Below are 11,403 nucleotides of genomic sequence, written 5' to 3'. Positions count from 1 at the left end.
CTCCCGCCGGCGGTGCGGAGCGCAGGCGGAGGTACATGGCCCCGACGGGAGGCGGCTGCCTGCGCCCGGAGCTCGGCTCCCTGCCTGAGCACGGCGGCTGCGCCTAGGCCCGCGCGCACTCGCCCCTCCGGCCGCGGCGCGCGGACATGACCGCGTAGCCTTCCCCTGGGCTGGGATCTGCCTGAAGATTTTCTTCATGGAAGCGATGTCTCCTCAGCAGGAGACTCTGGGGGCGCAGCCGGGGCGCTCCTGTTCCCTGACAGGAGTGTCTCGGATCGCGGGAGACACCGGCACCAAGAAGGTGAGGTCGTTGGGCTGGGGCCCCGAGCCCGCCGCCGCAGCCCCCGCGTCCGCGCGCGCCCTCTGCGCCAGCCGCTGCGACGCGCCGAGCGAGCGCCCCGGGGGCTTCCTGCCCGCGGCCCGCGGCCCGCGCCGTTCGTTCGAGGACATCCCCGCGTTCTCCCGCCCCTGACGACCGGCGCGCAGCCGTCTCCCGCGCGGCTCGGGGTACATCCCGAGTTATTCTGAGTTCTTCCTATTTAGAGTTTTATTTCTTCTCGGGAAAGACCCCGCAGCCTCCCGCCCGGCCTCCACCCGCCGCGCGGCCGGCCGGCTTCTCCCTCGGGGCGGTGGGGACCGCCTTCCCCGTCCGTCCGTCCGTGTGGTCAGCCCGCGGGTCCCCGTGGCCGGTCAGCTCCGGAGCCGGCAGGGCCGGCGGCGTCTGGCCCCGAGGAAGGCGGGCGGCGGGACGGCGGCGTCCGCGGGCTCAGCCCTCACCTGGCCGGCCCGGGGCGGCGGCAGCTGCAGGTAATTGTGGGGCGGGGGGTTCCCGAGCCCGGCCCTCGAGCTGGAAGGGCTGGTCGGGGACGCGAACCGTCGTCACACGGGGACCTGGAGGTTTGGAGGGCTGTGGCGAGGGTCGCGGCTGGCGGCCCGGCCCTGCTCTCGTCCCCTGGCCCTGGGGACTCCGGCGGCTGGAGGGGGGACCGGGTGTCGGCGCGGGGTGGGGGCGGCGCGTGTCCCGGGTCAAAGCCGGAGGAGGGACGCGGACGGCAACTTGTAGCGCCAGGTCGGGAACGCGGAGCCGCGGAGCCCCGGGTCGGTTCCCCGCAGGGTTCCCTGTGCGAGTGCGCGCGGGCCGCGAGCTCCCTGCTCCCTCCGGAATCGATTCTGGGGTGTCTAGCCCTGTCCGCCACCTTCCCACCCCCAGCCTAAGTCATTCCGCTAGTTGACCGTTTTTCCCCTTGTAATAGTGGTTCCCTTTCAGCTTCTCTGGAAACCAGTTGCGATTAGAGGGATCACTAGCTCTTCCTTAGGAAATATCTCAAGGGGCTGTGTTTATTGTACCCTTGGCGACTAACGGCTCCTGCAGACTCCCTGTTTGTCCTGATTTTACTGCTTTTCCTAAATCTTCCCGCCGGGATCCTAAATGTTGGCTAGCAGGCAGCTGAAGAGAGGGGAGATCCGTGTGCCTGGTGTGGGAGTGTCTGTGCGCTTCCTGGACCTTGAGTGTGGCACAGCCATCGGTGTCCCTGAACTTGATGATGTGTGGGCTGTGGTGCCGGCTCATCATATGATGGATTGAGGCTGCGGTCTGTCCTTGTCGCTTTTCCCCTTCAGAGATGGAGGGTGTGGGGGTGTGTGTGTGTGTGTTCAAATCATCCCAATTAAAACGTGAATTTGTCAGATTAGCACGACATTTGGGATGGTAAATGAATGTTTGGTAATTGACATTAGATTTTTTAAAGCTTAAAATTTTTATTTTGTTGGCTTAAGGAATTAAAAAAAATCAGAGATTTATTTTCCTGAACAGCTTCTTTCTCTTCTTCTTAGGGTAATTAAGCATGCCGACAAAGGAGGAGCGCACTAAAGAGCAGTTTTATCATTTATAGAGCAGTACGTGTCCGGGAAATAAAGGACAATGTAGGTAGTGGCTGTTTCCCCCAATCTTTATATTCAGCATAGCCATTGTCCCTAAGATTCTTTCCTTCATTATGAAACATAAGTTCACACATTATTACACCAGTACCTCCTTTCCCAGTATTGTTGGGACACTGTGAAATTGAGTGGATAATGACCTATAATGCGTACTTCAATACATGTTAGCACTTATTACTGTTTGCTGTTCCCCCATATTTGTAATTCATACCATTGTGTCCCAGTTGTTTAATCCAAAACTCCTCATTTTCTCACTCTGCAACAGGCAGTCCATAAGGGAAGCTACTGTCACTCCAACATTATCTTGAATTTCTGCACTTCATCTCCACTGCTGTCACTGTTGTTCAAACAAAGCTGCCACCTTCTCTCACTTATACCTTTCAGTAAACTCCTTAAGTCGTCTAACACCTTTCTTCCCCTTCTGTGACCCAGTCTCCAGTTAGCAGCACCAGAATAATCCTGAAAAATGTAAATCGATCATGTTGCTCACCTGCTTAAAATCCTGTCTTAGCTTTCCATCACATTGATGATAAAATTCAGACTGCCCTGTCTACTTCTCCCACCCCAGCTACCTTTTCCTTTTTGTTCTGTATTCTTCAGGCGTGTGGGCCGCCTTTGTCACGGAAGTCATCAGATCATTCCTACTTTGAGGCTTTGGTGTTGCCCTTTGCTTCTACCCCAGATCTTTGCACTGTTGACACTCTTACAGTACTGATCTTAGATCCTCCCGGAGACTTGTCCTGACTCCCCAAGTGGAAATCACCCCTCAGTCATACTCTTTACCTTATGTGTTGTTGGCATCTCGGCATTCATCCTTTTCTGGTATTTTCTCATTTACTGTTTGTCTTTTGTTACCCACATCCTTCACCAAATTGTGGAAAGCGTGAGAATAGGGATCTTATCTACATTGTTCAAGGCTGCCTCCCCAGGACCTAAAATAGTGCTTACCACATGTTAGGTGTTCAGTAAATCTTAGTTGGCTATGTACAACAGTGAACAGGACAGGCATAGCACCTCTCATCAGAATGTATGATTTAGAGCAGGACTGGCAAACTTTTTCTTAAAGGAATGGATGGTAAATTAGGTTTGTAGGTCATTAGTCTCTGCTGCAGCTAGTCAGGTCTTCCATTGTAGCGCTAAAGTGGCCATGGGTGATACAGACACAGGTGTGTTGAAATAGATAAATAGACACAGGTGTGTTGAAATAAAACTTTATTTAGAAAGACAAGTGGTAGGTCCCTGTTATGTAGACCCCTGACCCTGGTCTAGAGTAGTGCTGTTGAGTAGAACTTTATGCAATAATGGAACTGTTCTTTATCTAGAGTTTCCAATTCAGTAGCCACTACCTACATTCAGCTACTGAGCTCTTGTAAAGTGGCTGGTACAACTGAGAAACTAATTTCTTTTCTTTTTTTTTTTTCTGAGACAGGGTCTCACTCTGTTTTCTGAGCTGGACTTTAGTGATACCATCTTATCACTGCAACCTCAAACTCCTGGGTTCCAGCATCTGCCTACCTCAACCTCCCAAGTAACTGGGCCTACAGGCATGCACCACCATGCCATATTCATTTATTTAACTTTAGTAGAGGCAAGGTCTTACTGTGTTGCTCAAGCAGGTCTCTAAATCCTGGGTTCAAGTGATCCTCCCACCTGGACCTCCCAAAGTGCTAAGATTATAGGTGTGAGCCACTGCACCTACCCCCTCAATTTTTTTAACAGCTTCATTGCCCAATAATTGACATATAATAAACTGCACATACTTCAAGTTAATAAATCTTTAAGTTTTGACGTGTGTGTATGTGCATACACACCCCCAACCCCATGAAACCATCTTTGTAATCAAAGTAATGAACATGTTCATCATTCCTTAAAGTTTTTTCATGTCTGTTTGTATTCTATTCATTCTTTCCCTATTCCCAGGCAACCACTGGTCTTTCACCATAGGTTAATTTTCATCTTCCAGAATTTTAACCCCATGAATTTATACAAATAAAGAATGAATGAGGAAAAAAAAGAACTTTATATAATCATACTTAATATTATTTTTTGTCTGGCTTGTTTAAGTCAATATAATTATTTTGAGATTCACCTGTTTTGAATTATCCATTCACCTATTAATGACCATTTGGATTATGTCCAGTTTCAGGCTGTTACAAATAAAGCTCCTCTGGATATTTATGTAGAGGTCTTTGCATGGACATCAGCTTTCATTTCTTTGGGGTAAATCCTTAGGTATGGAACAGCTGGTTCACACTTTAGGTATATATTTAATTTTTTAAGAAACTGTCCAATTTTTTTTCCAAAGGCATTTTATATTCTCCCTGGAAATCTATCAGTCTGATGTGTCCCCATTTTCACCAACACTTCTTATAATCTGTCTTTTTATTTTGTCATTCTAGAGAATATAAAGTGGTACCTAATGGTTTGGATTTGCATTTCCTTAATGACTAATGACATTGAGCATCGTATGTTCTCATTTGTCATTCACATGTTGTCTCAGATGAAGTACCTATTCAGATATTTTCCACAGTTTTAATTGGCTTGTTAGCTTTCTTCTTATTGAGTTTTGAGATTACCTATATAGTCTAGGTTTCAGAATATTATCAGATGTGTGATTTGCCAGTGTTTTCTTTTAGTCTGTGACCTGTCTTTTTGCTTTCTTCACAAGGTCTTTTGAAGAACAGTTCTTAATTTTGGTAAGATCCAAATGGACAATTTTTCCTTTAATTGTATTGATTATAATTCATTGGAGTTTAAATTTAAGTAGCCACATGTGTCTAGTTGTTGCAACATTAGCCAGCACGGGTCAGAGGAAGAGATAAAGCCAGCAACAAAAGAATGGTGATATTAAAGAAACAAACCTGACCCAGATTTAGACAAACAAGGCTGTTGAGCTGAACCACTCCATACTAAGATGTTGAGGGAATGCGTCTTTTAAGTGACTCTTAACTCTTTCGTGGGTGAAAAGAGTATCCTATTAAAAGATTCCAGGAAGTGGCAGCATTAAGTTCAAAGGTCCTGAGGTAGGTGTGTTGGAGGAGTTAGTTTGTAGATGCTGTGTAAGAAGTTGGTCTCTTTATTTTATTATTCTGACATGAAGAAGAACAGCTTTGCTGGATCACTTTATTTGCTAGCCAGAAGATCTGACCATTTCCAAAACCAAATTCATCGTCAGAGGACAAAGATTTTTCTATCACTGAGGCTCTTCAAAAGAATATACAATAAATGTGGATAGCAATCCATAAAAATAGGGATCTAAAATATAATAGCATATATTTAAAGCATAGACAAAGCCTTAAATTCTTTTGGAATAGTGCATCCTTGAGGATATCTATATTTGCACCAAATCTTAATTAAATGGAAACACATATTAGAATCGTTTCCATTATGGATGATTTGTGTCAGACTCACACACCCTGATCCTTTGGTTTAACATACTAATTTCAGACTCTTTAAATAGAATGAGAGGATAGGAGAGAGAGACTTACAGGCACAGAAATCCAGTCAAGAGAACACAAATCTAAAATAGCACTAACATTTTAAAATGTAGCAGCTGCTGTTGTAAACTTCATTCTGTATTTTCTTTCTCCATTTTCTGGGTCCAATCTGTTTATAGCGCCTCATGGTAGAGCACTCTACGAGCTGACTTTAGCCACGTGTGTGTCTTGTACTTGGTTTGAATGAAACACCCTAACGAGTAAGGTTTAGTTTCACTCTTCAATGCTGGGAAAAACATACTATGCCCATGGTTAAACCAGTATCCTACTGATTTCTTCTCTGATGTTATTTACAAATTAGATTGCATAAAATTAGATACATAAGATTGTTTTGGATGGGAGAGTCCTGGAATTATCCAAATACAATTGGGTTAATCATAATGGCCTCTGTTACTACTTTTATGATCTCTGAACTTCTGACTTTGTTTCTTTTCCTGAAAATGGGGGTTATCCACATCTTGTTTATCTCACAAGGTCTTTTTATGATTTGAAGGTATATGAAAACACTTTCAGAAAAAAGTACAGGAGTCGTTAGTATGTCTTACTATGTGAGAGTAGGCATAAGGCAATAAAAGGAGTTTGATTTTTTTAAAATTTAACATTAGTACGTGTATATGAATGAATACTATCCTTCATTATTATCTAGTAGTTACTATTGAAGACCATACATATCAAATATGAAGCAGAAACTTGAGCAAAAAGACCACAGTTGGCTATAATTCATGGAGGAGTAAAGAAAATATAAAGACCACTTTAAATGAGAGTGTCTATCTCTATTTAATGCAGGTAAATTATATTAGGCAGGAAGTAACTTTTTCATACAGGATAAGGAACAAAACTGTAATTTCTCTTTTCAATTAAACTAAAGCTACATTTGCTATTGTTTAACATAAGATGAAGGAGAGAGTAGATGTGAATCATGCAAAAAAAAAAAAAGCAGAGGCTGTTGACGGACTTTCCTCTGAGAGGTGTTTATGTTCTTAGGAAGGAGAGTTTATATCCTGTCTCCCTACTATCAATCCCTACCGTTATGTTCTCTGCTGCCTTTAGGTAAATGTTAGGAAAACATTGACTAATAGTGACAGAGATACAATCACTGGTGTGATGACTTTGATACTTGTATGATTTTTATGCCTTGGTGTCTGTAATTTTCAGATGCTTTGTATAAGGGAAACAGATTATTTCAGGATCTCTTCAGCCAGGCCTGATCTCTGTGCTGAGACCTCACCCTCACTTACTGTTGGAAGGCTTGGCTCATTCTCCAGCTAACTTGTAGGACTATAATTCATAGTTACATATGGATACACCAAATCTGTGGCTTCAGATAATTCTGCCATGGAAACTCATGTGTTTGGGAAACCTAACTCTGCAAACTTTTGTTATCACGTATCTTAAGTCTGGGAAATGTTTTGGGTCCCTAGTTCCTCTTATTTAGAATGGGAACAGAACAATGCATTTAACATGACAAAAAAGAAAAATTAATTTTTTGTGACTCTAAAATTTATATATTAGGACAGAATAAATTCTAGTTTTTATAAAATAAAAGTTAAGGACAATCTTTTATACATTTCTAATCAGTAATTGTTAATTTTAAAGATTGCAAATAGTTTAAATAGTTAATGAAGTTAAAATAGACAGTTATAACTCATAGGCTGAAAATTCGTAAGTCACGGATACCTAAATAGTTAGTGCAGTTGTTTCTTTTAGCTCTGGCGTGAAGACTGTCATGAAGCAATTTATCACCATCTCGTGCCTTCAGCATGCTCCTGGGTTGTTATTTGGTGAAAGGTCTGCAGGAGAAAAGATAGAACATGTTGAATACACTGAGGAGAAGTGAGAAAACTCATGGTACCTACAGAAAATGAAATCCTCCACGGTCAATAGCTGAGGTGTCTGAATTCTTTCACAGTTCTTATCCTTCTATCCAGGACTTGGTGGCTATTCTTTTCAAAGTAGAGACACTTTGGGCCACATACAACTTACTAAACATATGAAATTATAAAACGTGCCTTTCTAGAAGGTATCTATAGTTGAAAATACACTAGATTTGAACTTAAATTTCCACTCAAACACATTATATAAAATGTCACAAAAAATAGGTATGTAATATCAAAGTTATGTATCTGTGTGTAAAACACTCACATATACATACACTTGTGTAATACACACAGTGCTTTCAGGAAATACATGTATATATTATTATGATGATTCAATGGAGTTTCCTGTGTCATACTCCTCATGTCTCCGGAGCATTTGGTAAGAACCTCTAAAATAAACTTTCAGTGAAGGAAAAAGTGTGCTTTCCTATTCATTTTGGTAGTGTATCGGATGTTTAGGATCACAGGGATTCTAGAGGTCCCACTATACACAAAAAGCGTATAGAGAGAAGGCTTAATTTGGTTGTGGCAACTGCAGCAGTTTTCTGATGCAAGCTGGGATAAGCGTGATGTTTAGCTTTTGTTTGCTTATGGGAGACTCCACCACAATGTGGGAGGCTGGGAAGGGAACAGAGGTAGTTTCTTTCTGGCAGCCACCAATAATGGGGCTTGTAGGCAACACAGCCCAGTTTATTTTATAATTTTGTTTCAGTCTTTTTTTTTTTTAATCTGGGACAAACTTAGATTAGAAACATGCGACTGGAAGCAGAAATAGCCCCATCAGCCCTGTGGGTCAGTGGTGTGCTGAGTAGCCTTGACCTAATTCTGATGGACACCTGTCACATGGCACAACTGAAATGTAAAACCTGTTTTTGGATGTCTGGTCACTTGTGTTTAGACTCTGAAAATGGAATGTATGTGTGCCCACATCAGCTCACATATCAGAGGTCTGGAAAGCCCAGTTGCTCTGTGGCCTTCTGCTCTCCTGATTCACCTGAGTCCTGATTGCTACCTGGCGGAGTTTTTGTATTCCCTCTCGTACCCCTGCCTTCATCCACTCGAACCTCAGCTTTACCAGTAGCCATTACTGGGTGATACAATGTCTAAATCTAGATAGACCTTGATGTATTTTTTTATTCTCATTTGATACACATTGTTTTTTTCGTTTTTTACCATTATGTTTTGAGATTTGATCTCACTATTTTTCCCCTCTACAAGAGGAAACTGAGGGGCCGCAGTAAGGCAGAACTTACCAACCATCATGGATGGTTCAGCCCCTGACCCTCAGGCAAGTAGGTGGGTACTGGGGCAGGGAGACTGACCCTTTGTTTAACATGGTGTGCTCTGGTTGTACAAATAGTATCTTTTGTCGGGGCCATGATATGAAAACTGTGTGGAGCCCTGCCTGTGAGGGATTATAAGGCATAACTTTGGTGATTGACCCTGCCCCCTACTCCAGGATGTAGTCAGCTTCTTTTGTTTTTAACAAATACAGGTGGACAGAATGTTTGTGTGCAGTTTACTATGGTAAACTGTTTTAAATTGCACTCAGACTTTATGTCTACCCGGTATAATTCACATGGCCTACAATTCACCAAAGTAAAGCATAAAATTTAGTTGTGTTTAGTGTTACTGAATTGGAATCATAACCCAAGGTTAAAACTAGTGGCTTCGCCAAAGAAAAAAGTCAACGCACTTGACAGCTCATCATGAAAATCCAGAATCCTGTGTGGCTGAGGGTGGAAGCAGAGGAACAAAGAATAATGTACAAGGGAAATTCTAATATCCGTACATTTATTTATACCCAGTACTTATGCACTTTAAAGCTTACTGTATGTATTATTTCATCATAGTGCTTTTCCTTTCAGAAGACTTTCATGCATATACTTTCATTGGATTCTTTGTGGTAGGCAGGGAAGGTGTTAAGGTCCATTGTAGAGAGAAATTGAGAATTTCATTGGTAGAACTGGGCCAGAATTAAGGTCTCATGTCTCCTAGCCTAGTGCCCACTCTTCTACATTGCATAGATTTTTGTCGTTGTACTTCAGAGTGGTAATCGTCATGTGGAAAGAACCAAAAAGTTAAATCATTTCATAATCTCAGAAAAGAACTTGTATCTCTTTATAGTAGTCTGTACTGTAAAGAAATTTGTTTTAGCTAAGGGCTCACACCAGTTCTGAATGGGATGATTTCTGAGTAAACCGAAGATCGTACTGCCTGCAGACCAAACTGACATTAGTAGGAAGCCTCAGCTTATCCAGGGGTCAAAACTGTGTTGTTGAAATAGGCCCCACCAACAAGATGCAAAGTTAAACGTAATTCTCTTTTTTCCTTGCAAAGCCAGTGTCTTTGAAATGTGATTGTTCAGTGCCTTGGGTATCTCTGCAAGTAAATGCTGCAGGCATGTAGGGAAAGCAAGCAAGAAAGAATTTATTCCTTACTAAATTGCATCGACACAAAGGGATTAGTAGTCAAGTTTGAATAAGTTAATTTGTAAATCTGATTAAGTAATTTTTTCTAAGCTTGAACATTTGAAGTTATTTGAATTACATATTTAAAAGCTTTCTAGAAAGCCCTTGTTTTAATTATCTGTTTATTTTCAATACTTCAGCATCATTTCACTTAAATTCAGCTGAAATGCTTGTGTTTTTTCCTAATAAAGTGCAATAAAACAAAACTGTATAAGAACTTACAGATCACCTCTGATTTAAATCTTTCATCTTGTTCCTTTCTTTTGATATGCTTAATTTCCCTTTAATCTCTGTGAGAACTGAGAATAAAAATGACCAGATTCAGAGTGATTTAGAGATTCCAAAGATGATACTGGATCTCTTGGTTGCCATGAAGTTAAAATTCTAGTGAGAGTCTATACACAAGTTTTACCTAAAAAGTGTTTTCTGCATTGTTGAAAATAAAACAATAAAACTTATTTTCCTATTTATTTCCTATTTCCTATTTATTTCCTTATTTCCTATAAATAGTTACCTATTTATACATTCATTTTCCCACATAGGCACACTTGTGTTGCCACTGCGATATCTCTGAGGTAGGCGATGTTAATTCATCTGGTTGCAAGACATCTGCTTACAAGAAATTCTCTATTGAGAATTTCCTATATGAAAACTCTGTATAGAGCACTGGAAAAGTAAGGTAGGTGGCAGATCACAACCAGCAGTTAGACAGATTCCAGTGAAATTTTTTGTACAAAAATTTATTGGACAAGGTTCAATGCCTATAGCACAGTGGTTAAGGCTCTGGCCACATGCACCAAGGGTGGCAGGTTCGAACCTGGCCTGGGCCAGCTAAACAACAATGACAACTGTAACAAAAAAAAAATAGCCGGGCGTTGTGGTGGGTGCCTGTAGTCCCAGGTACTTGGGAGGCTGAGGCAAGAAAATAGCGTAAGCCCAAGAGTTTGAGGTTGCTATGAGCTGTGAAACCACGGCACTCTGCCAAGGGTGACATAGTGAGACTCGGTCTCAAAAAAAGAAATGTATTGTACAAAGAGCAAATAAATAATTTCTACTTTCATCTTTGGGAATATGTTTCTTGTGTTGTAAGGAAGAAGAAAATTTTAGTTTCTAGTTATGTACCAGTTTGCTACTGGATAGAGCCAGTGGTTTGACAATTCAATAGTTAGTGCTTCTTGTTTTTAATAAATATAATTCACAAACCATACAGTTCACCCACTTAAAGTGTATAGTTCAGTGGCATTTAGTGTGGTCACAGAATTGTGCATCCATCAACGAAATCACTTTTCTTTTTTTTTCCTTTTTTTTTTTTATTGTTGGGGATTCCTTGAGGGTACAAAGAACCAGGTTACACTGATTGCATTTGTTAGATAACATCCCTCTTAAAATTGTGTCCTGTCCCCAAGAAGTGAATCACACCCTGTGACCCCCCCTTCCCTCTCCCTGCACCCTGCTCCTCACCCCCCACCATGTACTGGGTCATCAGTTATCCTCATATCAGAATTGAGTACATTGGATTCTTGCTTCTCCGTTCTTGTGATGCTTTACTAAGAATAATGTGTTCCACTTTCATCCAGTTTGATACAAAAGTTGTAAAGTCCTCACTTTTCAATGGCTGAA

General features: G+C 41.9%; 1 protein-coding gene across 1 annotated transcript in view; it reads left to right on the top strand.

Annotated features, from left to right (window-relative positions):
- The first annotated feature begins 196 nt into the window (after window positions 1-196).
- Window positions 197-11,403, top strand: part of ARHGAP20 (Rho GTPase activating protein 20) — a 90,335-nt gene continuing 79,128 nt past the window's right edge. Inside the window, exon 1 of the mRNA XM_012808153.2 lies at window positions 197-301. Within this exon, the coding sequence (XP_012663607.1) occupies window positions 197-301 (105 nt within the window). The remainder of the gene's footprint in view (window positions 302-11,403) is intronic.

This window comes from Otolemur garnettii, unplaced genomic scaffold (assembly GCF_000181295.1).
Source record: "Otolemur garnettii isolate 467f Iridium unplaced genomic scaffold, OtoGar3 scaffold00086, whole genome shotgun sequence".
Classification (NCBI taxonomy): Eukaryota; Metazoa; Chordata; class Mammalia; order Primates; family Galagidae; genus Otolemur; species Otolemur garnettii.
Note: the sequence above shows the minus strand (reverse complement) of the source record. Positions and strands in the feature narration are given on the sequence as shown.